Source organism: Phycodurus eques, chromosome 9, assembly GCF_024500275.1.
Source record: "Phycodurus eques isolate BA_2022a chromosome 9, UOR_Pequ_1.1, whole genome shotgun sequence".
Lineage (NCBI taxonomy): Eukaryota > Metazoa > Chordata > Actinopteri > Syngnathiformes > Syngnathidae > Phycodurus > Phycodurus eques.
The window spans coordinates 6,229,510-6,257,467 of record NC_084533.1 but is presented as its reverse complement, the minus strand read 5'-3'; the positions used below and the strand labels follow the sequence as shown (position 1 = coordinate 6,257,467).

Below are 27,958 nucleotides of genomic sequence, written 5' to 3'. Positions count from 1 at the left end.
GACGTACAGAAAAGGAAATATGAACACAGTGCCCGCTGAGATTCGTTTTTTATTTTTCTTGAAAAATAATACATACAACGTAAAGTAAAAAAAAAAAAAAAAAAAACATCCCAAAATAATTACAATGCTACAAGGATCCCCATTTTTTAAGACTTATAAGAGGGAAAAACATTTACACAGAAGTAGATATTTTCATTTGGAGACACGGGGCCACAGGAGTAGTCTCTGCCAGGAGTTTGTAGTGGGAAAAGTTTGAACTTGATGAATGCAAAGAAACAGACAAAACAATCCCCCCCCCCCCCCCCACCCACCCACCAACCACACAAACAAATTATACATCTCTACATACATGAAATTCTGTGAAAAATTTTCATCCCAGAAAAATATATCAAAAGAGGTGAGAAGAAAGGATATACCTAGATTTTTCTAAACAGTCTCTGTACAAAAATGAAGAAGAGTTTGGAAATAATAGCACCTGATGTCAAATGGTGGTCTGAAATGCACCATTATGTGACACCCGCTCCTTGGCTTGTCATTGAACACTTCCCCCATCCCAATGCGGTAGGATCTAGTTGCCATATTGATGACACTCTTCATTCTAAACTTAAAGGTGTTTACTTGGTAAGTAGGCATGAAAACTTTCCATTTCAGAATTTGACTTTTGTTTCAACGAATAGCAAGCCACAGCCGCCGTGCGGGAAGCAAAACGGCATCATCAAAATGAAAGCAAAAAGTGACAAGATTCAACTTGAAGCTGAAATTCAAAATGGCTGTGTAGTCTACAACAACTAATTAATGACCTATGTTCTCCCCGTCCCTCAAAATGTAAGTCAAAAACAAAAATAAGGACTCCTGAGTCTCTTTTTGGATAAACTGTCCCTTTCACCAACAGCAGATAAGTGAGTAAGCGTTCTCAGTAAGGACCTCATCCCTGCGTCGCTGTGGTGCCGGTGTACATGAGCATCCTTGCTTTTCTGCATCTTTTTAAAATCGAGCTTTAGGATATCCTCTGGATCAGTTTTTCATCCGATAGACAGTAGAGCGTGTTGACTGATAACTCTGAGATAAAAGACTCGCACGCTTTGCGGGAGACGTCTTTACAGCCTCGCAGATCGAGTAGTGATATGCAGGACAGGCGGCGGAGATACTTCAGACACGTGTCTGTGAGTTTACTGCTCCCTGAAACACAAACATGCACACAAGTAATCATTAAAAAATCTAACTGGATAAGTATCTGATTTGTGCAATCTAAAACATTTGTCTCTCACCTCCCAAGTTGAGTTCTGTTAGTGTGTTCCGGGTGGACGAACCCACCGCAGTCAGCAGGTTGATGGAGTGATCAGTGAGGCTGTTGCAGTGGGAAAGGTCCAGTTTTGTTAAGTGGGGCATGTGGCGGATCACCAGGCGCAGGGTAGAGTCACTGATGTCCAAGCCGGCAAGTCGCAAACACTGCATGGTCCTCAACTGACTGCGGTTGTCACAGCCTACAGCATGAGCAGAGAGGAAATATGCAAGTTTGAATGCTCCGAGTGACAAAACACCTCACACATAATTCAATATTTTAAAACTCCCATGCCATCACATTTTATTTTATTTTTTCCATCATATGTAATGTCCTTTTGTCGGGTTTGCGAGATAATTTGGTTTGGAAATGCCCAAGATGCCCATTTTCAAGCGACTATTCAATTTGGTCTTTTACGCCAGGCAACTGAGACGGCCGGACTTCTCAATGTTTGATATGTAAACAATCTTTTGCTCTGATTGAATTATTACTATTTTTATAATTACTATTATTCTCAATTAAAATATGGAAAACAGCTTTGGTATTATGATAATAATAATAATAATGGGCATCACGGTGAACGACTGGTTAGCACATCTGCCTCACAGTTCTGAGGACCTGGGTTCAAATCTGGCCTCGCCTGTGTGGAGTTAACATGTTCTCTCCGTGCCTGCGTGGGTTTTCTCCAGGCCCTCTGGTGTCCTCCCACATCCCAAAAAGATGCATGTAGGTTAATTGAAGACTCTAAAATTGCCCGTAGTTGTGAATGTGAGTGGGATTGGTTGTTTGCTTATATGTGTCCTGTAATTGGTTGGCGACCAGTTCAGGGTGTACTCTGCCTCTCGCCCAAAGATAGTTGGAATAGGCTCCAGCACGCCCGCGACCCTAGTGAGGTTAAGAGGTACGGAAAATGAAATGAATTAATACATTTTATTTAAAACCACCTTTCAGGACACAAGGTCAACGTACAGAACAGTTAAAGTCAAAGCACAAATATACAATTAAATATACACAGTAAAAAATGTGTAAAATTGCAGCAGAATAACAGTGATAACAACAGTCAGAATCTAGAAGCCTTTGGCGATATTACGGCATCTTGTGGCGGCCAACCAACCCCTCAATTAATGACATTCAGCATGATTGTACATGCTGAAAATGTGCTTAGACTGAGAAGAGCAGAGTACTCAATTGTTGAGCTATATCTTAAAACTCTTATTGAAAAAAAAACTTCGTCACACTGTCGATGATTTCAAATACACCCGTTTTGCGAGCCTTTTGAATTCAATCGGCAAACAGCATAGATGTCCAACTTAAACCATGTCAAAGCCTCATCTTGACCTATGTTATGCATAAACAGTAAATAAATTTAAAAAACAAGGATTTTGATGGCATGGGACCTTTAAGTTCTTACACAAAAGAAAAAGGTGTGACAAATTGACAATATACACAGTGGTACTACCTTGATTGACAAGTTGAATTTGATCCATGAACAAGTTCTTAACTCAATTTACAAAGTTCTTCTTTTGAAATGCCATTAATCCGTTTCAGCCACCCCCCAAAATAATTATTTGTTACGTTTCTAGTAAAGAAAAATATATGAACACTAATATAAGAGAATGTAAAGAAATAAACTGCTTTTGTAAACTGTAATTAACCAAAGTCACAAACATACACTGTAGTATTTGTGTGTTGACGTTTCCCTTTACAGGGATGTGGCCTCGTGAGTGGTGTCAGCAGTTCTGACTCCAGGTTTGGTTGGCCATTACGGTGAGTTTAGTCTTAGTGTGTTTTCTACGCTCCCTGTGAGTGTTTTAATTTTCTATCTGTGTGTTCCTGTTTGTCCCGTTCAATAGATGACTGAAAGTGGACTGGCGACTGTCACTCCTTTTTTTTTTTTTTCCCCAGTTCAGTCAAGCGCCGGTATACCTCAAGCTCGCCTGTAATTCAAAATTTGGGTCGCAACACCAAGTTAAAAAAAAGAAAAATACCACGCGAAGACTTGTAACTCAAAAAACTCTTAAATTGGGGGACTCGCAAGTCAAGGTGCCACTATATTAATGAGAAGGGGGGAAAAGGCACCTGGAGGAGTGACCAGGTCCCTGATCTGAGCATCTTTAACCCCATCTGCATACCGCACGTCCAGAGAACGGAGTAGAGGGCAAGCAGAAGAACAGAGTGCTGAAATTGATGTCCAGGAACAGCCTGCCAGCATCAGATCCTTCAGACCTGAAAAACAAAAAGGACTGGAGGTTTGGTGATTTTACAAAAAAAAGAAAAAAAGTTTAAATGGAACGGGAACTAAAAATGACAAGTAAAACATTTGACCAACACTTAAAGTAATGGTGAGGCAATTCTAGTGACATTTCACATTGCCTGTAAAAGTTGACGTTCGATGTGCAGTTTAACAGCCAACATTCACTTCTCCCACTCGGTTGTGCTGAAAGCAATTGCTGGTGTCAGACCAGTACAGTATTTTAAACGCCACACTAGACCCTGGCCATGATGTCGTCACAAATCTAATTATCTGATTCCGGGATGCCATGTTGCTTTGTGAGCCCCTCCCAGTTTGAGTTCCTTAAACGTTACATAAAAGAGCCATGTATTTACCTGGAAGGCGGCCAACAAGCCAACTGAGTTGTTTTTTGGAGATGCTGGTCCAGGAAAGATCAAGGGAAGCAGGTTGTCGCTTTATTATGCCCGTTAGCGCCTGAGGGGAGATGGTGCGTTTGATGCTCAGGTCGATCTGAGCCCAAAGCCGCTTGTCGAGGCACCTGCACGTGAGCAGATATAAACAGTAGTGTACGACTATTCATGAGCAACAAGTTATATCATATGATAAAAGTGGCAGCAAAGAGATGACTATTACTATTACATCGACAGAAATAAAAGACGTCAAGCACTTACCATTTGTACCAGTTCTTGCAGACAGCCATACACACACAGAGATCTGCTCGACTTAAGTAGCGGAAGACAGACACCCAGACTTCCCTCTGACAGTCCGGCCCACTGCTACTGCCCTCCCTGTCAGCCTCCTGCAGGGCGGATAAAGGAATGCGATGGTGTGGAAATTCAGAGGATGAAGACGAGGAGCCACCATTGCTCAGCTTAGATGCACTGGTCGACGTTTTTCTTTTGGCGACGTTGTGCTCCCCTGTGTAATGGGAGGTGCGCGCGTGCCCACTGTGGGTGATTGCTGGCACATGCCTGCTGGAATGTTTATTGAGGTTTCTGATAGGCGGCCTCAAGAGGGTTTTGCTGTGGCTGTGTGTTGCTGAAGCGGCAGATTGAGGGGTGATTGCCTCCAGTTTGGGAACAATGGCTGAAGACTCCTGCATGTCCTTGATTGGCCTTTGGAGTGTCACTTTACCAAATGAGCCATCCGTATCCTGCTCAATCTTATCACCACCATCCTCCGTACAATTTTGGATGCCCTCCCGCCGCTCTTCCTCTTTTCTGTCTTTGGCTGCTAGTCCTCCTCGTCTCGACTGTGGCTGGTTCTCTTTATCTACTGCTGGTCCACCATTTTGCACCCTCTTCTCTTCCTCATCTTCAGAGCTGCTGCTGTTGGTGCTACTGCTGCTACTGTCTTCACTCTCCTCTTCTAACACCTGATGGTACCTACCACCTGTGATTGCTCTACCCGCTCCTCCTCCGCGAAGCCTCACCCCTCTCCCCCGCCCTCTATGGGATTCTCCCTTGGGTTCAAAGGTCAGACCAGGAGAAGAATGTTGCTGGAGGGACCCAATCACTCTGGAAGAGCTGCCATAAGAGGAGCCACTTGGCCAGGAGGTGCCCCGACCTCTTCCCTGAGATAGTGTGCTCACTGGAGAACGCAGGCGGGACTGTAACTTGGCACGCTCCATTACTTGTTTTTGCTACAAATGAAAATAAATATTCTTCAACAAACATGGCTTTAAATACAGATTTGTTACAAAAGTATGTGTTGAACTTACTGCAAGGATTTTGCTGCGCTCTAGTTTTATCTACAATAAAAAAAAATGTTTTTTTAAAAATGCAGTCTTATTCTCACATTACATAGCACACATGATGACATCACTGCCAGGTTACAATAATCGAAAGACAGGTTTTGTGGAACTGAAGGCTTTATGGACATTTTGTTTTGTCAGTTTTTTAAGGGATGAAAATTGCTTACCCTTTTCTTGAGTCGAAGCTCCAGTAGACTTGCTCTTTTGCGGCTCTGTTGATGCTGCATTAGCAGTTTCTGAGAGGGTGGCGGGGCTGTGGGTCTGACTGTGGGTCGTGATACGGATCTGCCACGTCGACCCCGTGTCCCCCTTTCGCCTACGCCGATACCTTCCCGATAGGCAAGTTTGGACGGAGGCAAGGACGTTGAGTCCTCTGACGCTTCACTTTCCCCGTCACTGGAAGACTGTTATGCCAGGAAGCGATGGATCATGTCATTGTAGTGAAAATCAGAGCGCGTTGGTGAGACAGAACAATATGAATGCATACCTCAGATGCTGAGCCTTTCCTGTTATAACACCTTGGACATTCCCAGCAGCTCGGCAAGTCTGTATTAATTTTCCCTTCGCCAGGATCCTGAGAAAAAGCCATTGAGAGTTGCAAGCAGCCATTGGGGAAAACAAAACAAAAATAAATCCAAGTAAATCAACCATTTCTATTTGATTCACTTAGATTAAAGCCCGCTCACTTTCATGCACCGCCGATGGCTGATCTGTGAACAAACAGAGCACTCCATAAGTGTGTGAGTGCTTGGGTGTGATTCTTCTGCTTCCCCTTCTTTACAAATGGCACATCGAGCTGTATTTGGCAAAGCAGGCTGTAGAAACAAATGTTCGGTTTTAGCACATGCACATTTTGACAAAAACAAAAACAAAAAACATTTTTTTTTTTTTCAAGAAATTCAGGCCCCTCATACACACAAACTCACCATGAGACACTGTCTCATGATACAACCCTTCTTCATTCTTCCGGGCCCACCAAACTTCCTCATGTCGAGACAGAATTGGCAGTCACCGCACTCTTTCCTGCAGCAGCCAGCGCAAGTCTTACACCGCACTCGCCGGCGCCTCAAAGCAGAGATTCGCGAGCATTTATTGGATCTCTGGCCCAAAGGCTTGTGGAGGGGAGGGACCAACCGGGGACGGTAAAGCGGCGCTGGTGGAGGTGCCGGGGGTTGATACCAAGACGGCTATATAAAAGAAGCCCAAAGAAAAATCAACTGGATTTGGTGTAAAAAATAAATAAAAATACAAAAAAATGATGTTGGCCATTGCATTAAGGTCATTACAATCTCAATGATACAAGTGATTTTAGGCACATTACTGCATATTAATCTCTTGTGCTTCTTATGACTGCGAAGGAATTGTACGTTTATTTTGTATAACTTTCTAACAAAAAAATTCTACTTACTCTTTTGGGCCACTTGACAATAGGTTCTCCCGTGTAGGACAGCTTGGAGGTATCCGTTTCATGCTCTTTCAAAACAGCCTATACACAAACAGGGTTTGGATTGAAACAATAAATCTGATCTAGCTTATCACCATGATAAAGATATTGAGACTCAATATAAAATTTAGTTCTGTTTGCAGTTATTAGGTGCCCTAGGCTAGATACCCACCCTCATGTCTTCTAGTAAGGATGCAGAATTCTCGATCCCAGAAGGGACACACTTTTTGTTTGTAGGCAATTCCTCCAGCTTCCCCACGAGGTTCCACAGCCCCTCAAGCTCAAATGGGGTCAATATATGCCGCGGTCTGATAACTTGACCATTTTCTTCTGTTTGGATTTCTTCGTCTTCAGATTCCTTGGACTTTATTTCAACATCACTGTCAATGCCATTGGAGGTACCGTCGCCTGTGTTTTCGGTCCCAAGGTCTGCTCGAGTCAGGCCTGTAAAGCGATAGGTCTTCTTGTAAGAAACAAATACAGTAGATAGTGGAGCACCAATGTTCAAGGCTTGTGTTACTAGTCCTAACCTATGCCAAGGGAGTATTTCTGGAACTCAGGGGTGAGGTGGGAGACGTTTGTCAGGCAGTAGAGATATCTCTCCAGGACATACCAGCACATCTCATAGTAAAATGGGTAGCGAAACTTAGCTGGGACCTAAAAGGAGCAGACCAAACCACTTTTAAAAAAAAAAAAAATAATAATAATAATAATAATCCAGTTCCCTGCAAGTGGAAAGCCCAACCAGGATTTTTATTAAAACAAATAAATAAATAAATAAATAATCAGCATAGAGGACTGCACTGATCCCTAATTATTGAAATGCCATAAGAGGTATAGCCTGCACTGCTTACCCGAGTGCGATCTTCGATGCTGTAGATGTTGAGCTGCATGGGAATATTAAAGCTGTGAAGGAAATTCCCCCCGAACACCAGGGTGTCCTCAGGTGTGTACACCGCATGGATCCACCCTGCAATAACCCACACACATGATGTCGACATGCGTTTTTACTGTTTCACAGAGCCCGTGTATCCATTGGTGACAGACCTGAGGGAATCATGAAGGTGTTGCCCTGCTTGAGCTCTATCCTCTGGCAATCATGACACTTGTCACCCAAGAAGATATCTCCCTGCTTTCCTGATAAAACCCAGTTCTCATACATCTCTAGGTTCTGAGGGCTAGGTGGAATCAACCAGAACACCTGCAGGAGTCATAAGTGAAAGGGCATCAGAACAGGCCGATATAAAGCACTGGCCAAGCAAAGAAACACACTAATAGGGCTGCGGCTATCAAATATTTTTAGAATAATGTATTCTAGTAATTATCACAATGAATTGGATTAAAATAAAAACAATACCAACACAAAATGTGCATGTGAGTTGCAGGTATTATGTTTGTCCAATTGGGATCGCCATGCTCACGTTTGCACTGCAGAATCTGTGAAGTTTGAATGTGTGTGGCTTTAAAAGGCAGCGTCCTGGCCTGGTGCGCAACAGCAAATGAGAGTGTCGTTGGCTGTCGTTAGCTCAGGTTAGCCAGTCTGCGAGCTGAGCGCCTGGGCATCAGTTGTGGCAATGGCAGCTCATTTATGAATTTATTATACCTTTTTCTATCACAGTTTGTTCAATAATGCAAGCAATTTTAAGTAGGGGTATCCAATCCGATCTTGGAGATTGGAAATCGGTCTAATGTCAGCTAAAAAATGCTGACAGACTGGATCTAAAATCTCCAGTTTTACCACTCTTATACAAGCACTCTATTCTATGCTCCACTCCAGCACTTCTATCCAACAGCGCCCAAAAGGCATGCAGAGCCCATGTGCTCACAACAACAGGTTGCTAAGGTGCTACTATAGTAGCAAGGAGTATGAGTGAATGTTGCTTGCTTAAAGTTGTTTATTGAAACTGCAGTTCAAGTTTACTGTAAAACTAAACACACAATAGAATTACACCAATTGAATGTTCAAATACACCCCAATTCCAATGAAGTTGGGACGTTGTGTTAAACATAAATAAAAACAGAATACAATGATTTGCAAATCATGTTCAACCTATATTTAATTAAATACACTATAAAGACAAGATATTTCATGTGCAAACTGATACACTTTATTGTTTTTAGCAAATAATCATTAACTTAAGAGTTTTATGGCTGCAACACATACCAAAAAAGCTGGGACAGGTGGCAAAAAAAGCAAAAAATGCTCATCAAACACCTATTTGGAACATCCCACAGGTGAACAGGCTAATTGGGAACAGATGGGTGCCATGATTAGGTATAAAAGGAGCTTCCCTGAATTGCTCAGTCATTCACAAACAAAGATGGGGCGAGGTTCACCTCTTTGTGAACAAGTGCGTGAGAAAATAGTCGAACCGTTTAAAGACAATGTTCCTCAAATGTACAGTTGCGAGGAATTTAGGGATTTCATCATCTACGGTCCATATCATCATCAAAAGGTTCAGAGAATCTGGAGAAATCACTGCATGTAAGCGGCAAGGCCGAAAACCAACATTGAATGCCCATTGACCTTCGATCCCTCAGGCGGCACTGCATCAAAAACAGACATCAATGTGGAAAGGCTATCACTATATGGGCTCAGGAACACTTCAGTAAACCAATGTCAGTAAATACAGTTCGGCGCTACATCCGTAAGTGCAACTTGAAACTCTACTATGCAAAGCAAAAGCCATTTATCAACAACACCCAGAAACGGCGCCGGCTTCTCTGGGCCCGAGCTCATCTAAGATGGACTGATGCAAAGTGTTCTGTGGGCCGACGAGTACACATTTCAAATTGTTTTTGTAAATTGTGGACGTCGTGTCCTCCGGGCCAAAGAGGTAAAGAACCATCCAGACTCTTCTGGACGCAAAGTTCGAAAGCCAGCATCTGTGACGGTCTGGGGCTGTGTTAGTGCCAATGGCATGGGTAACTTACACATCTGTGAAGGCACTATTAATGCTGAAAAGGTACATACAGGTTTTGGAGAAACGTATGCTGCCATCCAAGCAATGTCTTTTTCATGGACGTCCCTGCTTATTTCAACAAGACAATGCCAAACCACATTCTGCACGTGTTACAACAGCGTGGCTTCGGAGTAAAAGAGTGTGCGTACTGGACTGGCCTGCCTGCAGTCCAGACCTGTCTCCCATTGAAAATACGTGGCGCATTATGAAGCGTGAAATACGACAACGTAGAACCCGGACTGTTGAACAGCTGAAGCTGTACATCAAGCAAGAATGCAAAAAGCAAGAATTCCACTTACAAAGCTTCAACAATTAGTGTCCTCAGTTCCCACACGTTAATTGAATGTTGTTAAAAGAAAAGGTGATGTAACGCAGTGGTAAACATGACCCTGCCCCAGCTTTTTTTGAATGTGTTGCAGTCATAAAACTCTAAGTTAATGATTATTTGCTAAAAACAATAAAGTGTATCAGTTTGAACATTAAATAGCTTGTCTTTGTGGTGTATTCAATTAAATATAGGTCAAACATGATTTGCAAATCATTGTATTCTGTTTTTATTTGTTTAACACAACGTCCCAACTTCATTGGAATTGGGGTGTATTTGAACATTCAATAAGTGTAATTCTATTGTGTGTTTAGTTTTACAGTAAACTTGAACTGCACTGAAATCTGCTGTTGGGGAAAAGAACCATGCAAATGTTCAAGGGCTTGAACAAATTGCAAAGGAAGAGTGGGAGAAAATACCACCTGTTAAGTGCAAAAAGTTTATAGATGGATACAAGAAACTTTTGGAGGCTGTCATCTCTGCCAAAGGGTGTGCAACGATATATTAAGGAGGGGTGCCAATATTGCTGCACATGCTGTTTTTTTCCCCTAAAATTACAATATCTAAGTTGAAAAAACTAATTCTGTTAAATTATTTTGGACCTGCAATTACAAGATCCTGATGATATAAGTTTGGTCCATTTCCATTTATTTCTGAAGATGATATGCATGTTATGCTAAAAAGAAAGGGGTGCCAATAATGGTGAGTACGACAGTACCTACTGTTGCTGATTATCGTTTTCTGTTTGAGTTATATCACTTGATCAAGATTTTTCTAACATTCCATACTACAAAATAAGTGAAGTATGTATTATTCTTGCCGGTATTGGATCGGACTGATATCGGAAACTCAAGGCTACAGTATCTGTATCGGATCGGAAGTGAAAAAGTTGGATCGGGACATCCCTAATTTTAAATGCACCAGTGAGTGTGTCTATCCTTGACCACTTGTGGAGGCATTAGAATACGTTATAACTAGTGGAGGTGTTAAAAGCTAACATCGAAACATTAGCTTGTGTTAGCAATCGTAGACATGTTGCTGCAGTACGTGATTTCTGCTTTGCAGTACACGTACTGCAATTTATCGTCTTTTTAATTGTGAAAGGTTGCCTTATTACGCCACAGTGTGGTAAATACGTCTACAGTAACATTAGTCTATAAGGAAAAAATATCCCTGTGAAGGTGGAGCCAGAGATTTTGCTTTGACTTTTTTTGGATTCAGTGACTTGACTTATTCGATTAATCGTTTCAGCCCTACACACTAACCTTTCCTCCTCGGAGTATGTGGTACCAGACTGAAGTACCGCCAAAGTCAATATGGAAATCTGTGAAGCACCCCTGCACACTCATTAGACAGTACCTATGATAGGTGATGTATGAAAGAGGGATTAAAAACATAAAAAAGGGTATACATTAAAAATGTTGCTGGACTCAATCCGAGCAACTGTGGTATGATTCTGATGAACTTACTTCTGTACTTTGGGATAGTGCATGTCAATGATGGCATTAGTTGAGTCTCTCTGTCTCTCCTTAAGATGGCGGGGCCACATGTTGTCTACCCAATCAATCAGGTCCACCTGAAATAAGCAACGCCGAGTTCCATCAGCATGTACGATTTTCTTTGTGAGAGTGTACCTTGTATGCACTGTAAAACCACATGGCAGAAGAGTGGGTGTGTTCTTACTGAAGCCGGTCGTTGGACCAGATTCTCCAATCTGGTGTGGCTAAACTCCAAGCTGATAACATTGTAAAGTTTCTCTCTTTCCGATGGCGGAGTCTCATAGTAGCGCCGCCACTGCGCCATTGACATCTCGATTCCCTTCTGGGTGTTCACATCCATCACGTCAACGATGCGTCGACTGCCTGTGATAAATTAAAACACGAGTTAATTTAGTAAGGGGACGAGTTAGGTTAGGTGTATTTTAGATTTGATGAGTTCAATATTCAGCGGAAGGTGTTGAGTTATCGAGAATGGAGAAGCGCTTACCGACAAACACTTTCACATCACTCACACTGAAATCTGAGTCTGGCATTCTGTAAGAGAAAGTGTTATTAAAACATTTTTTTAATCCACATGAAAATGAATAACATCTGCTTAAATGTGATGTAATGAGGAAATCCACTAACTGTATTCCAAGGCCTTCATCTTTCTCAAAGATGATGGGATCCCTCAGTCCTTCTCGCTGGATGTATTCAAAAGTAAAATCTGTGGATTAAGATAAACAAATACAACACAAATTTGTCTTCCTCATCTTTAAACATGACAGCAAGCGTATATGGAGTATTCCTGTCTGAAATTCCAAGGTATGCAAACAATTCAAATATCTTTACAAACTGAGGCCTTTTCACACTTGAATTGGTTTTCTTGGTGTTCACTGCGCGACAGCGAGCAACGAGGACAGCAGCCCAGTGCAAGCTTGCCCATATTTGGAAGTGCTTGCGTAGCGCCTGACCAGGAAGAAACGGCTTTCCTGCTGAAATCACTCTGTTAGCCCCTCTCCTATTGGATGCGCCTTCTGACATCACCGCAACGCTGCTTTCGAATTGAACATTTTTGAATTCGAGGGTGCAACACACTGTGGCAAACATCCACCTTGCACGACCATCTTGACACGGCGTTCCGTCTTTGCGCCCCTCGTAGCACATAAACGATAAATGGGTTCGTCAATAGCGCGCTGCGCGTTGCCAAGCACAGTGTGAAAATGCCTTAAGAGTGTCTGTGCTCCATGCCATCATCTGTTATCGAGCCCGTCATTATGACTGCTCTTTGTGAGTGTGTGTGTTTGTGCTTAAGATATAGCTCAATAATGGCTAAGAGTTAGCCTGAACTTAAACAGGTGCTCAGATCTCTAAGTCTCCAACTAAAAATGCTGTCAAATAAATATGTTTATTTCCAGTATTTCCTGTTTGGCATGAAAATCCTACATTCAGCAAAATTATAATTTCCCCTCTTATCAGCTTGAAATATGACTTTCCTCCACACTACACACATTTTTAAACTTACTGAAGCTGTGTAATAAAGAAAGTTTAAAAAAATAATAATAATGCAGTGACAAATGAGCTTTTATAGCAAAATAAGGCAAAAAAAACTTCATTCCTACTTCAGCGTGTCATACCTTGTAAACAAAATTAAGGTAGTGTTTTTTTCTTTTTTTAGAGGTTCTCTTTTTTTAGTTATTATTTTTACAATGCAAGAGCTGCACTAGCGAAAATAAAAACGAGTATTAGTTATTACTATTAAGACCATTAACTTAATTTTCACACAAATATGACTAGAGTGTTAAAATGTTAAGATCTCTGCGGGTTTTAGGATGAAGACCGTGTGACCGTGGAACCCATCATTTAGTTTGGGAAATGGTTGTATCGAAATACAAACAACTCATAGGTTGAGCAGCGATTTTTAGGAGAGTGTTGCTAAAAACTGTGCAAAACAAGATAGAGCACAAAATGAAAATAATGGAAATAATCTTTTCTACCCGAACTTCTCCACAGTGCTTGTTAACTCTGAACAATTACTTTAAATGTAAACACTGTCAGCTCACCTTTTCCCTCCATGTGTTTGACCAAGTCAGAGCCAAACCTGCTGCATTGCAACTTTTCATCCAGGTCGAACATACGTCTTCCTTCAATTTCATCATCGGAGATTCCATCATCCTGGTACCGCCGACGTGTACCAGTACGCTAGTTAGAAAGCAGAAATACCTTAAAATCCAAGTCACATATGAAGAACGCAAACAAAGAGTGACCACAGAATTTCTGCTTGTTAACATAGCAACACTTAAATTTACAATTGAATGCGCTTAAGATATTTTGGTATCAGAACAAAGATGTGCAGCTGATGTTAGGCTTAAACCCACAATCTGTCTTCATGATGTACTTCAGGGTTTAAAAAAAAAAAAAAAAAAAAGCTTTAAGTGTTTTCCCAAAGAGAACATTTCCTGATTGCTTCCCAATAAAACCTAAGAGCACTAGAATTGCCATAGATATCTAAGATAGCGAAGCTATTTCTACAGTCTTATGCAACAATGACTTAATGATACATTGCCAGAATCTGAAGGAAAAAATGAATCAGAACAATCCAGTTCATGCACCCAACAATACAGCATGATAATAGAGCAGGGGTCTAATCTTCCACTCAGTGCCCCTCCTTGCATCCCCCTGCCCTCTCCCATTCACCACATGTAACACTGTTTGGCTAGACAGATGGATCAAGCTCTAAAAACTGCTATCAGATATCCCCACCCCCACTCCTTTCTTTATCTAAGCAAACTGTACTAGTAATGCAACTAACGATTATTTTAATAATCAATTCATTAGTGGATTTTTTTTTTTTGATTCATCAATAAATCAGATTTTTTTTTTTAATTCCATCCCTTTATTCAAAAGAAGGACATTACTTCATATTGACAGGGCAGAAAATGCACAAATTGAATATGATTCAAGTACTGGTTTGGTCTGTAACATGTTGGAAAATGGGCAAAATGTTTAGCATTCATGTTTGCATCTCTTATTTTGATTAAACACAAAGATAATAAGCCTGCTTTCAAATCTGAGAAAATTCCATGTTGGACAATTTTAAGTTAAACAATGCCTCAAAACGATTAATTAATTTGATAATCAATGAGTTGTTATCGATTCATTGTTGCCCCTCTCAACCTAGAACGAAATAGTGCATTATTCTTCGTAAATGGTGCAGAAAATGGTGCACGTTTTATTAATATTTTTGCAATATTTGGTGCGGTTACAGTTTGGCATGTTGAAAAACAAATATTGTGGAAATACAATTACAGTAAATTGTGTTATTTACATATACTGTAGGGGTTATAGAACAGTAGCTGTTCCTCAAACTTTCCTCGACTATACTCTCCCAAATGGGGTCCCTGTGACCCAATCCGAATTTAATACAAAAATCAATAACAAATGTAGAAACAAGGAAAAGAATGACGCTGACGGTGGGTGTGAATGAAGCAGGTCATAGCAACACTGTCAGGTCAAGACAATGAACTTGACCCTGTCTTGAACCGAGAGTCTTGTAGACACGTTCACCGCTCCCGTTTTACGACCCACACCAAAACAAAGCAAACAAGAGCAGGACCACTGCCTCAGCATCAAGTGCCCACCGCTTGAAACGATTCCCCAAAAATACCATTTTGTTCGCGATCCTTAACTCGGTGATAACCATAACGAATCAAAATCAGCTGCTTTCGACGACACAAAACAAGAGTCAGGAAGCAGTTTACTCACCAGGCGTTTGCTGTACCTCGTATGAGGATCCTCCATAGTCTCTAAATGACAGGCAAAGTCTCATGAGAAACGTAAAATCAAAGAAGTCCTACATAATCTGGTGTTTTGCCTCTGTTTTGACACTTGGGTTCTTGTCGGTGGTGAAGCTAGCTACGCATCACAGCGAGCGTTAAAGCCAGAAAGCTAAGGCTAGCATCCCGTCCGCAAATCGATCAAAATCAACGTTGAAGTCGCGTTTGTTCATCTCGACGAGTGCTGCCTCGAGAGGGGGATCGTTTAAACGGCGATATCCCGAAGCAGCGCTGGCAAGTCCACGGCGCTACGGGCTAGCTCAATTCGAATCTCTTTGACAAGTCGTCGCAAGCTACCTAGCCGATGTTAGCATCGGCAGTTGTGAGCGTTCTAAGCATTTTTTTTTTTTTTTTTTTTACCTCTACGTTGGAACGCCGTTTAGGTCACTGCAGCAGTCGGAGTGACGTTTCACAAGTTGAGCGTGTCAAGCCGCTCGGATAAGTTTGTCCACATGTTACGAGGCCGACGCTGTGCTGGAACGTTGTGTTTATTATTATGCTATAAAGTTAAGACGGATTCGACACTGCGAGCCGCCATTTTCAGCTGGTCAAACAACACACACAAACACGCGTATACGCACAAACCTTAAAATAAATAAATAAATAAAAAAACAGCCGACATTGAGCCCACCCCCTACTTACGACAGCGTTCGGAGCATTTGCAATGAACCTCTGCCATTGGACACAGCCGTGCTATTTAAGCAACATTACAATATGTTAACATACAGGCGCGTTTGATTTGTACATCACTTGGAGCCTCTGAGAAGTAGCCTCATTTCCATTTGAAACCTCTGCTTCTATGTTTATGTTTTTGTTATTACAGTTGTTACTCTATTTTTTTTTTAATACTGTTAATACAATATCTGTTTGTTTTAACCATTGTTCTTACTCTCTCAATATGTTTACATTTGTATGTACTGTTGTATCAGTGTTTAAGGACGTTAACAAAGTTTAAGTGCCGTAAATCCTATAAAAACATGCCTAGGGTTTATTTGAATAGGTCATTCTATATCGCGGATTTTCACTAATTGCGGGGAAGTCTGGAACCAAACCCCAGTGATAGAAGGGATTACTTTAACAAAGTTAATTTTAATAATAAAACAATTCCGTTAATGGCATTGCTGTAATTATAATAGAATTACAATTCAATATATTTTTTTATAAAAATAATTTGAATCAATCTATTTTAAGAGAAATTAATGGCTAAATTATTTGAAAGAAAATATTACTGGTACATAGAGGAAGGACTCTTGATAGTAATGCACGGGTGTAAAACTCAAGGCCCAGGGGCCAGATCTGGCCTGCCACCTCATTTTATGTGGTCCACTAAAGCCAATAAAGTGTCTCTTGCATTTTTTTCCCCTTCACACAAACCAGTTTTACAAACATTTAGTTTCACCAAATCTCCTCTTAATACAACGGACAATAGTTGCACATTAAAATATTAGCTTGCCACTATGGCTCCATGACTTCTGGTTTCAAATTTAGTTTGTAAAAAAATATGACATTCAAATGCCAGGGCAACTGTGAATTTGTAACACGTTGAAGTGATTAATACACTCGTATGGTTTTCAGTCATAACCACGAAAATGATTTTGACACCTGCTCGGTGGACCGAATTAGGAACGGTATGTTTCACCTCCGCCTTGGAAGTTGTACGTATGAGCAAATCGAGCGCACCGTTCCCTAAACCCCGCCCCTCCATGACGGACCAGGTTTGTTCGGTTCTTGCATGTCGGAAGATGAAGGATAAAATGACAGCCTCTCTCGAATGATGTGGAAAAATGGTGGAAAAGGGAGTCAAGTGAGAAAGTGTTCACCGAAGAAACGACACGTACACCAGTGGTACAACGCACAACTATCGTTTATTACGTAACACGCTTTTCTGGGTTGGCAGGGGGCCAGGGAGTTCGTCACAAGACCAAAAAAAAAAAAAAAAAACGCACACGCAAACACGCACAAATCATGACATTTGTGACAACAAACAATTCTTAAAATAATACTTCTACCCGAATAGTCATCTGAACGCTCGTAATCCAATTTTTAAATCCTAGACAGGACAATGTTAATGTCAGACACAAATTTTGGAACGCTTAGCAAATACTTCAGACAGTTTAACGCTTTTAAAAGGTGAGTTTCTTTAAATTACCACCAGGGGGTGGTGCGGTATGCCAGAAACCGATTTGGCAAAAACAGCACACCATGCTGATTCACACAGCAATAAAACAATGAAAAGTCAAACAATACATAAAGGGGGGGAGTACAGAACCAGGCAGGGATAAATTTTACATTTTTGGATTCACTCAATTCAATCAGGGTGATGAAACGTTTGTTTTAGTTGGAGAAATCCTCTTTGAAGCAAACACCACACGAAGACAAAAACATTTGTATATTTTAGTAAAAAAAAAAAAACTATTTGTAATTAATCATGTTTAATGTTGATGGAGGATACCTTTTATGAGAAGAAGCTGTAGAGATAGGAGAACACCACAATTCCAATGATGGTGCAGCACAAAGTTATCATCATCTTTTTCTGTAGACACGGACATTTAAATATTCACGCCTTGTCAACACACAATGCATGGGGCACACTGAGTGGGGATGAGGAGAACCGGGGGAAAGAGGTGTGCGTGTCTGTGTCTGGAAAAAAGAATGACCCCAGTAAGGGGGGAAAGAACTTACCTCTTCCTTCACATTTCCAATGCTTTTAAAACAAGATTCATATGGCAATCAAGGACCCAGATAACACAGGGATTACCAGAAAGCACCAGCTCAACAGACATACATAGAAAACAACTTTAATTTGCATTACAATAACACTTCATTATTTCTTTGATGTGTTGCCCCACAGTAACTTCACTGTTACGTATGGCAGTAACAGTAAATATTAACCATATGTATGCAAACAATATGTAGTGGCTTTTAGATCAAGTTGGATGGTAGGAATATTTGATGCTGCGTTTTATTTATTTAGCAATTATTTGCCCATAATCATGAACTACATATAAGAAGCCGCCAGGCAGACAACCGCTTTGAATGGTATCCATTGAGTTGGTGAAACTTTATTAGCAACAAGTACAAATTTACACACATTTTGGGTACAGTGGTCACTGGTGGTACTACCTGAGGCCTTTTATAGCCCTTAGCAATAAAATCTTTTATTAAAAAGTTTTTTTTTTTGTTTTAAACATAATGCTGGTTTGCTTATCTGCAATGACGAGCGCAGGACTTTATATGTGCATTTTCCAATGAAAGAACGGAGGCATACTTCGGGCTCGAGGTTGGCAACAAACAAAAGTATAACCTGACTATTCATAATAAAGTAACATTTACAACGGAGCTAAATTATAGCAACAACATGAAAGTGCTTAAACTCCCAAGAACCTTGAAATTCCCAGTACATTGTGAAATGTGTCAAAGGCTCAAAAGAAAAGCAGTCATGATAAAAAAGGGGGGGGATGTGCTTCAGATCCTTAACCTGTTGGGCATTTAAAGCCATTTTCCAACACCTGAATGGTGAAATGTGTGACACTGGAGTGGCACTACATTGTGGCCCTTCACCGATGTTCTGCCTCATGTCAGGTTCAGTCTTGGGTCATTATTTGAGGCAGAACAAACCGTCTTTAGATTCAGAGAATTAAGGTCAAAATTGCTCTCGATCGCACGCCTCCTCGACCCTCTCGTTCCTACAGATGTTCAACCCGATATTGAATGAGATGTACATGCGGTACAGAGCCCTATTAACTCTTTTCTTTGGTTTGCACATGGGTGACGGATGGAATGAAGATGATTATGATGACTGTGGTCCTGCTATAGAGTCTGTGAGAGGATGATGGCGAGAAGGATGATAACAAGCACTGCACAGATGACACCAATAATGATCGTCTTCTACAAAGAGGGAGAACACACATTAGCGCGAGGTAAAAAATATATATATAATAAAATAAATGCATAAAAATCGACTTGCACTGGAAGGGAAAACACACGTCGCCACTTTGTTTGTTTGCTCCACTAAGTGAGAGAAAACACCCACCCACATCAGTCACACCCAAAACACATACAGTAAATTCTCGACACACAAAGCTTTAGTGGGAGATCAAACCCATGAAAAGCCAAACACCCCCCCCCCCCCCTCCACCCTTTTGTGAGAGGTTATTTGCTCCAGAGTTACTCACCCTTAGCAACCGTATTACTCAAACATCTCGTCAGCTGTGCGTCAGGCCCACTGACAACCCGATTATGAGAGCTAGCATGACCAGCAAGATCAGAACAATCAGCACTACATGCGCCAATCTCTGTTGGGAAGTACAGTTAAGACACCTTTTTGCCATCCAGCATGACTGTTATTTGTGTATCTAACTACTTTACCGCAATGTTTTTTGGTGATGGTACATTTGACATACCGTATTTCCTCAAACAGTAGCCTCCATTCTAATAGTGCCTCAATTGGCGGTAATCAAACAAATACATAACTCCTTTTTGTAGGTGCCACCGGGAAGTCGTAATTACCTTTACGATAACATCTGATGTCCCCAGGTGGCAGAGCAAACATGGCATCTCTAAAGATGAAGTTTAAAGACAAAGTGATGCTCTACATTTAGCCAAAGCTGGTAAAAATGTCAACATTGACCCAAAAGAAATTGCGATTGGACGAGAGAGGAGTTTGGACTGAAAGCATTTGGATGATGACGAGAATTGATATTTCAATTAAATATAGGCTGAACATGATTTGCAAATCATTGTATTCTGTTTTTATTTATGCTCAACACAACGCCCCAACTTCATTGGAATTGGGGTTGTACATACAGTGGGTATGGAAAGTATTCAGTCCCCCTGAAATTAGTTATATTGCAGCCATTTGCTAAAATCATTTAAGTTAATTTATTTTTCCTCGTTAATGTACACACAGCACCCCATATCGATGGGAAAAAAATGTATTGTTGATTTTTTTGCACATTAAAAAAAAAAAAACTGAAATATCACACAGCCATAAATAAGTATTCAGACCCTTTGCTGTGACACTGACTCATTTAACTGGGATGCTGTCCATTTCTTCTGATCATCCTTGAGGTGGTTCTTCATTGAAGTCCACCTGTGTTTGATTATACCGATTGGACTTGATTAGGAAAGCCACACACCTGTCTATATACGACCTTACAGCTCACAGTGCATGTCAGAGCAAATGAGAATCATGAGGTCAAAGGAACTGCCTGAAGAGGTCAGGGACAGAATTGTGGCAAGGCACAGATCTGGCCAAGGTTACAAAAAAAAGTTCTGCTGCACCTAAGGTTCCTAAGAACACAGTGGCCTACATAATCCTAAAATGGAAGCCGTTTGGGAAGACCAGAACACTTCCTAGAGCTGGCTGTCCGGCCAAACCGAGCAATCGGAGGACAAGAGTCTTGGTAAGAGAGGTAAAGAAGAACCTAAAGATCACTGTGGCTGAGCTCCAGAGATGCAGTCGGGAGATGGGCGAAAGTTCAGCGGTGCAAAATTGTCCAGGATCAGTTGAAAAAACATAGATTATTTTGTTGTCTATCTAAATAATTATATACTATTGTAGCTATAATAAACATCTGATCCCAAACCTGATGTACTCTGCAGCTGAGTAAATAGACAACCCTGGCAACCCTATGAGGAAATACGGTATTGGGGGAAAAAAATACACTCATAAACTCAAACCACCAATAAGAGTGAGTGTAATCATAAATTAAAGTCAACAAAAGAAAGTGCGTCAATTCCACAAGATGAACTTTGAGATTTTGTCGCGCTTTCTTCTTACAGACCTACACAGTCCATGTCAAAGCTCCCATCCGAGTATGTTATCAACATCAAATACATTTCATTTGCGGCCAAAATCTACATTCATGTGTTAGAATAAACATGGCTAATGTTGACTAAAGCAAGTCAATCAATTGTTTTAACCCAAGTTGACTTACCTTCACAGGTCAATACAAACTCTTTAAACACACAAGAGAAATGCATGTGTAGAAAATTGTGTGTGCGCGCGCGTGAATGTGTGTGTGTTGTAGATAAGTGTGGTCTAGTTCTGCAGTGGCTGGGGTGGTGGGATCAAAGAGGAAAAGGTAGGATTACAGTGAGTCCGGGGAAGGGTACTGATATCCCAAAAGCATGCTTCAAGAGGAATTTGGCTTCTATGCTTTTGTTCTTGTACTGACAGGATGTCTGTGAAGGAAACTATTATAAACGGATATATGGTGACACTTTCAGTAACTGCATGCATTTAATACTGTAGCACTACTCAATATTACATATAAATAATAATCTATCTCCATGAGGGAAACCAATGCAAATAAACGTTGGAAGTTACAAAATAGGGAAAATGGAATGGGTTTCTAGACGTGTGTCCAAGCTTGGTGGAGTCAGCATTTTGTTTTGCTCATGCCGCCCACTAATATTTTTGGTCATCTCAACTATAGCTAAAACAAATATTTGTAACAGCTTGCAGTGGAGTTATACACCACAACAACAAATGAATACCTATTTGACTGAAAAGGCAGACTTTATGATATACAGTGCAGTGAAAAACTATTGGTCCCCTTCTCAAATTCTTATATTTTCACATAGTTTCCCCACTTTAATGTTTGAGATCACCAAACAAATGTAAATATCAGACAAATATATCCCAAGCGAACTTAAAATGCTGTTTTAAAATGGGGATTTTATTTATTAAGGGGAAAAAAAGTTACCTGGCCCTGTGTGAAAAAGTAATGGCTGTCTAAACCTCATAACTGGTAGGGCCATCCCTCAGCAGCAACAACTGAAATCAAGCGTTTTCTATAACTGGCAAGGAGTCTTTCACATCTCTGTAGAGATATTTTGGCCCATTCTTCTTTGCAGAATTGTTTGAACTCAGCAAAAATGCAGAGTTTTTCAAGCATGAACGGCATATTTAAGGTCATGCCACTCCGTTTCAATCAGATTCAAGTCTGGACTTTGACAAGGGCTCTCAAAAACCTTCATTCTGTTTGTTCAAGTCATTCAGAAGTTGACTTGCTTGTGTGTTTTGGATCGTTATCCTGCTGCAGAACCCAAGTGTGCTTTACCTTGAGGTCACAAACTGATGACTGAACATTCTACTTCAGGATTTTCTGTTAAAAGAGCAGTATTCATGGTTCCATCAATCACAGCAAGTTGTCCAGGTCCTGAAGGAGCTAAGCAGCCCAACGCCATCACACTACAACCACCATGTTTGACTGTTGGTATGATGTTTTTTTTCTGAAATGCTGTGCTACATTGACACCAGATGTAATGGACACCTTCCAAAAAGCTCAACTTTCATCTCATCAGTCCATATAATATTCTCCCAAAGGTCTTAGGAATCATTCAGATTTATTTTTATTTTTTTTGCAAAAGGCAAGACGAGCCTTTATGTTCTTTTTGGTCAGCAGTGGTTTTCGCCTTAGAACTCTGACATGGATGCCATTTTTGCCCAGTTTCTTCCTTATTGTTGTGTCATGAACACTGACATTAACCTAGGTAAGGGAGGCCTCCAGTTCTTCATAAGTTGTCCTGAGTTCCTTTGTGGCCTCCTGGATGAGTCATTGCTTTTCTCTTGGGCTAATCTTTTTGGCCGGCCACTCCTGCGAAGGTTCACCACTGTTCCATGTTTTCTCCATGTGAGGATAATTGCTCTCCCTATGGTTCGTCGGAATCCTAAAGCTTTAGACATGGCTTTTGTACCCCTTTCCAGACTGATAGATGTCAATTATTTTATTTATCAAATGTTCTGCAATTTCTTTGGCTCGTGTCATTTTGTTGCAGCTTTTTTAGATCTTTTGTTCGACTTGATTTTGATGGGACAGATTCTGTTTAAGTGATTTCGTGATTGAACAGGGCTGGGGGTAATCAGGCTTATGTGTGATCTGTGAAAATTAACCAAAAATTGTGATTAGCCACAATTAATTCACAAGGGGGGTAATTACGTTTTCACACAGGGCCAGGTCACTTTGAATAGTTTTTTTTTTTCTTAATAAATGAAATCATTTAAAAACAGCATTTTAAGTTCATGTGGGTTATATTTCCATTCTGATATTTACATTTGTTTGAGGATCTTAAACATTAAAGTGAGGAAACTAAGCAAAAATATAATTTGAGAATGGGTCCAATACTTTTTCATGGCACTGTAGCTCTTGTATTAGCTCTCATTAGCATGAGTTAATCTGAATGCTTTTTTAAAATGACACAATTTTAGTCCTCATTCAAACAAAACAGCGTTCCGAATACCATTTTAATGCCTGACCACATTGACAACTTTAGACTTATTACGGTGCTGTATCATATGGCCGCTTTGATTTTATCGTCGCTATCGGCTGGCTGACGACAATAAAAATAGGATACTCAGTTCAGGCCTTGCTGTGTCACAGTTTGAGTTGACTAAACAGATTTATTTCCATGCTTTTGGGAAATTTAAACCACTAATTTCCACAGTGGTAACTCACGCGTCGAGCCTCTTGCTGAAACTTTGCGGCTTTCTTAGTGTCTGCAACGGCTCGCTCCACGAAACCCACCGATTGGTCCATGTTGCTCTCAATCCGGTCAATCATTCCACCCTTTCGTGGTGCACGGTGCCCATAGCAATTACAAATGAATTAATACAAAATAAATTCACAACACAAGCGGGGGCATGTTGAGATGAATGGATTTGAACTGCTGTGTGGCTAGGCCTGTGTACGTGTGTAGGGCGACAGAGAGCGGGCAGTCAGAATAAGAGAGAAAAAAAAACAGGAAGTTCAACTGATTATCAGTTGCCTGAACAACATTACCTTGCGTGCCTTGGTCTGGTACCTTAGAGCCTTTTTGGTCTGCTCTTTAGCAACCATGATGTGGTCCTCTGACTTGGAAACGTTCTGCTCTATGTTGTCTACTATGTCACCCTGGAAAAATATAAGTAGGTCAACTTAGATCAAGTTTAATTAGCAGGCAAAACAAATACAGTGGTGTCTTAAGATACAGGTTAAATTTGTTCGGTGACCACGCTCGTAACTTCAAACACTCGTATCTCAAATGATTTTTCCCCATTGAAATGAATGGAAAAGCCATTAATCCGTTCGAACCTCCCCCAAAAAGGTTTGTAATGCGACTTAATTTTAGAAGAAAAAAAACTGCACTCTGTAATATTGTACTTTATAAAAACATTCATTCATAATGTAATTCAGTAAAATGTAAAAAATTGAATAGTTTTTTTGCCACATTTTTTGTTGTTGCTTCAATTCAATGGATATTGTGCTGCTCCTTCTGGTGTGCGGACCTTGCCCACCTTGGAGAAGTATAGACATAAGGCTATAAATGGAGCCGCTCAAAAGTCCTCAGTCAGTCGCAGTAATATTAGGGACATCTGTGGCTCAGTTGGTCGAGCGGGTCATCCGGTGACCGACGGGTTGCCAGTTCGAATCCTGGGTCTGACTGTCCGCTGTCGAAGTGTCCTTGGGCAAGAAACTGAACCATAAACTACTCCCAGTGGGCGTGGCAGTGCCTTGCATGGCAGAAACTTCCCATTGGTGTATTGGTAAATGTGTGAGCATATGTAAAGCACTTTTGGCACCGTGATGGTGCAGATGAAGCGCTATGTAAATGCAATCCATTTACCATTTAGGCATACTTCACAGAGGACACTGATGCTATTCATTAGCCCGTCTATTGCGTTTTGCATTGTTTGCTACCATTAAGCTAAACAGACTTAGCTAAAGCAAAGCTATGTGATTGTTTTAAATACATGACATGTAATTCTCTTTGTTTCATGTTAAGTTTGACAGTAAACTTTAACGGACAGTGGGATTAAACAACTTCAAGCCTCTTTGTTTAGAAAAATATCTGACAAACTGCTGCTTGTGTAGTGAATTGCGTTTACTGCCCCCATACAGCACTCCAATCTCAAAATACTGCATGTCAAAGCAAAAAAAATCTCTATAGTGAAAAACCCGTACCTAAAGGCACCACTGTAAATTACTTTAGGGATTAAATACAAAAATGCAAGACAGTATTTGTTAGGTTTTTTTTACGGTCAAATGCACTCATATCCATATCGAAGTCAGAGAGAAAGAAGAGTTTCTGAGGAAACAGTGCAGTTAGAAACACACACATCAAATGTCCCTTACCTCAATAGAGACTTCCGCTCAGAAAGCATGATGCAAGCAAATATATGCAATTATGCCAGATGTGTCGTTTATATGCAAAGATTCATTACTGCAAAGCCTATTGTGAGAGCTACTCTGATGCTTTGCGTCTAACAAAATGCTTTCATGTTGGCCCACAAATGATGAGTGATGAGATGAAGGTGGGAGAAGACAGTATGAGGAAAAGTAAAAATTTCATGGCACTGAAAAAGACAGAATAGAGACAGACAGTCAGAGCACAACACAGACAGCACACAAAAGCAGAAATGAGCTAAATGCAGACTCAGGATCCACAAACCAGAGGGACAGAAGTCAATGAATGGAAAGTGTGAAGTACTCAGATGAAGGTACTGATTTATAGATGGGAGCTATGATGGACAGGTGGGGCATACCTGGTTCTCCACAAGCATGGCTATGTCTACAAACATGTCGTGCAGCTCCTTGATGCTACTTTCCAGGCGAACAATGTCTTTGTGCCGGGCTTCAATTTCACTCAGGGCTTGTTTAGAAATGCCAGAGTCCACAATCTGCAGTGTCAGTACAAAAATAATAAACATACAATTAAATGTTTGGAAACAAGGCTCCATCTTGTGATACACTCGCTGCTTTATTCGGTAGACCTGCACAAACAACTGAGATCCTTTACTGTATCAACCTGTCAGAAGGAGTTTCAACTCCCACCTCCGGCAGAAGTTCACGCACGTCCTGGGAGAGGCGGGGGATATTGAGTCCGAGTGGACCATGTTCCACGCCTCTATTACCGAGGCGGCCGACCGGAGCTGTGGCCGTAAGGTAGTCGGTGCCTGTCGTGGCGGCAATCCCCGAACCCGTTGGTGGACACCAGCGGTGAGGGATGCCGTCAAGCTGAAGAAGCAGTCCTATCAGGCCTTTTTGGACTGTGGGACTCCTGAGGCAGCTGATGGGTACCGGCTGGCCAAGCGGAATGCGGCTTTGGTGGTCGCTGAGGCAAAAACCCGGGTGTGGGAGGAGTTCGGTGAGGCCATGGAGAACGACTTCTGGACACCTTTGAAGAAATTCTGGTCCACCATCCGGCGTCTCAGGAGGGGGAAGCAGTGCACCATCAACACTGTGTATAGTGGGGATGAGGGGCTGCTGACCTCGACTCGGGACGTTGTGAATCGGTGGGGAGAATACTTCGAAGACCTCCTGAATTCTACCGACATGCCTTCCCATGAGAAAGCAGAGTCTGGGTTCTCTGAGACAGGCTCTCCTATCTCTGGGGTTGAGGTCACCGAGGTGGTTAAAAAGCTCCTCGGTGGCAAGGCCCCAAGGTGGATGAGATTCCCCCGGAGTTCCTAAAGGCTCTGGATGTTGTGGGGCTGTCCTGGTCGACACGCTTCTGCAACGTCGCGTGGACATCGGGGACAGTTCCTCTGGATTGGCAGACTAGGGTGGTGGTCCCCCTTTTTAAGAAGGGGGACCAGAGGGTGTGTTCCAAACTACAGGGGTATCACACTCCTCAGCCTCCCTGCTAAGGTCTATTTAGGGGTGCTGGAGAGGAGGGTCCGTCGGGAAGTCGAATCTCAGATTCAGGAGGAGCAGTGTGGTTTTTGTCCTGGCTGTGGAACAGTGGACCAGCTCTTCACCCTCGGCAGGGTCCTCGAGGGTGCATGGGAGTTCGCCCAACCAATCTACATGTGTTTTGTGGACTCGGAGAAGGCGTTCGACTGTGTCCTTCGTGGAGTCCTGTGGGTGGTGCTTCGGGAGTATGGGGTACCGAACCACCTGATACGGGCTGTTCGGTCCCTGTACGACCGGTCTCAGAGTTTGGTACGCATTGCCGGCAGTCGGTTGGATTTGTTTCCAGTGAAGGTTGGACTCCGCCAAGGCTGCCCTTTGTCACCGATTCTGTTCATAACTTTTATGGACAGAATTTCTAGGCGCAGCCGAGGCGTAGAGGGGGACCGGTTCTGTGGCCTCAGTATAGCATCTCTGCTTTTTGTAGATGATGTGGTTCTGTTGGCTTCATCAGCCCGTGATCTCCAACTCTCACTGGTGCGGTTCGCAGCAGAGTGTGAAGCGGCTGGGATGAGAATCAGCACCTCTAAATCTGAGACCATGGTCCTTAGTCGGAAAAGGGTGGAGTGCCCTCTCCAGGTCGGGGATGAGATCCTTCCCCAAGTGGAGGAGTTCAAATATCTTGGGGTCTTGTTCACGAGTGAGGGAAGAATGGAACGGGAGATCGACAGGCGGATCGGTGCAGCGTCTACAGTGATGCAGACTTTGTATCGGTCCGTTGTGGTGAAGAAGGAGCTAAGCCGAAAGGGAAAGCTCTCGATTTACCAGTGGATCTACGTTCCTACCCTCACCTATGGTCACGAGCTGTGGGTCGTGATCGAAAGAACAAGATCCCGGATACAAGCGGCCGAAATGAGTTTCCTCCGCAGGGTGTCCGGGCTCTCCCTTAAGAGATAGGGTGAGAAGCTTGGTCATCCGGGAGGGGCTCAGAGTAGAGCCGCTGCTCCTCCGCATTGAGAGGAGCCAGAT

At 41.8% G+C, this 27,958-nt stretch overlaps 2 protein-coding genes across 6 annotated transcripts in view; both read right to left on the bottom strand.

Moving 5' to 3' along the window:
• On the bottom strand, nt 1-15,889 carry kdm2ab (lysine (K)-specific demethylase 2Ab). 2 transcript variants are annotated; one of them, XM_061685726.1, is made up of 23 exons: nt 15,675-15,889; nt 15,244-15,284; nt 13,542-13,680; nt 12,127-12,205; nt 11,987-12,033; nt 11,684-11,862; nt 11,470-11,576; nt 11,266-11,359; nt 7,760-7,913; nt 7,567-7,682; nt 7,243-7,369; nt 6,885-7,156; nt 6,677-6,754; nt 6,195-6,455; nt 5,955-6,083; nt 5,756-5,842; nt 5,436-5,672; nt 5,236-5,265; nt 4,187-5,157; nt 3,890-4,053; nt 3,362-3,508; nt 1,269-1,484; nt 1-1,179 (listed from the first exon to the last, which is right to left on the bottom strand). In XM_061685726.1, the coding sequence occupies exons 2-23, from the start codon at nt 15,277-15,279 to the stop codon at nt 998-1,000; spliced, it is 3,852 nt and encodes a 1,283-aa protein (XP_061541710.1). In that variant the 5' UTR covers nt 15,280-15,284; nt 15,675-15,889; the 3' UTR covers nt 1-997. The 2 variants fall into 2 exon arrangements, with proteins under 2 accessions (XP_061541710.1, XP_061541708.1); XM_061685724.1 differs by having other exon boundaries at nt 15,244-15,889.
• A 1,349-nt stretch (nt 15,890-17,238) lies between these two features.
• Nucleotides 17,239-27,958, bottom strand: part of stx3b (syntaxin 3b) — a 32,505-nt gene continuing 21,785 nt past the window's right edge. The window contains exons 8-12 of one of the 4 annotated variants that reach the window (XM_061685604.1): nt 25,843-25,977; nt 24,101-24,211; nt 23,777-23,887; nt 17,767-17,847; nt 17,239-17,665 (exon numbers count right to left, since the gene is read on the bottom strand). In XM_061685604.1, coding sequence (XP_061541588.1) covers nt 17,770-17,847; nt 23,777-23,887; nt 24,101-24,211; nt 25,843-25,977 — 435 coding nt within the window. In that variant the 3' untranslated portion in view covers nt 17,239-17,665; nt 17,767-17,769. Of the gene's footprint in view, nt 17,666-17,766; nt 19,203-23,776; nt 23,888-24,100; nt 24,212-25,842; nt 25,978-27,958 lie in introns of all 4 variants that reach the window. The other 3 variants (XM_061685602.1, XR_009769198.1, XR_009769199.1) reach the window with 3 other exon arrangements.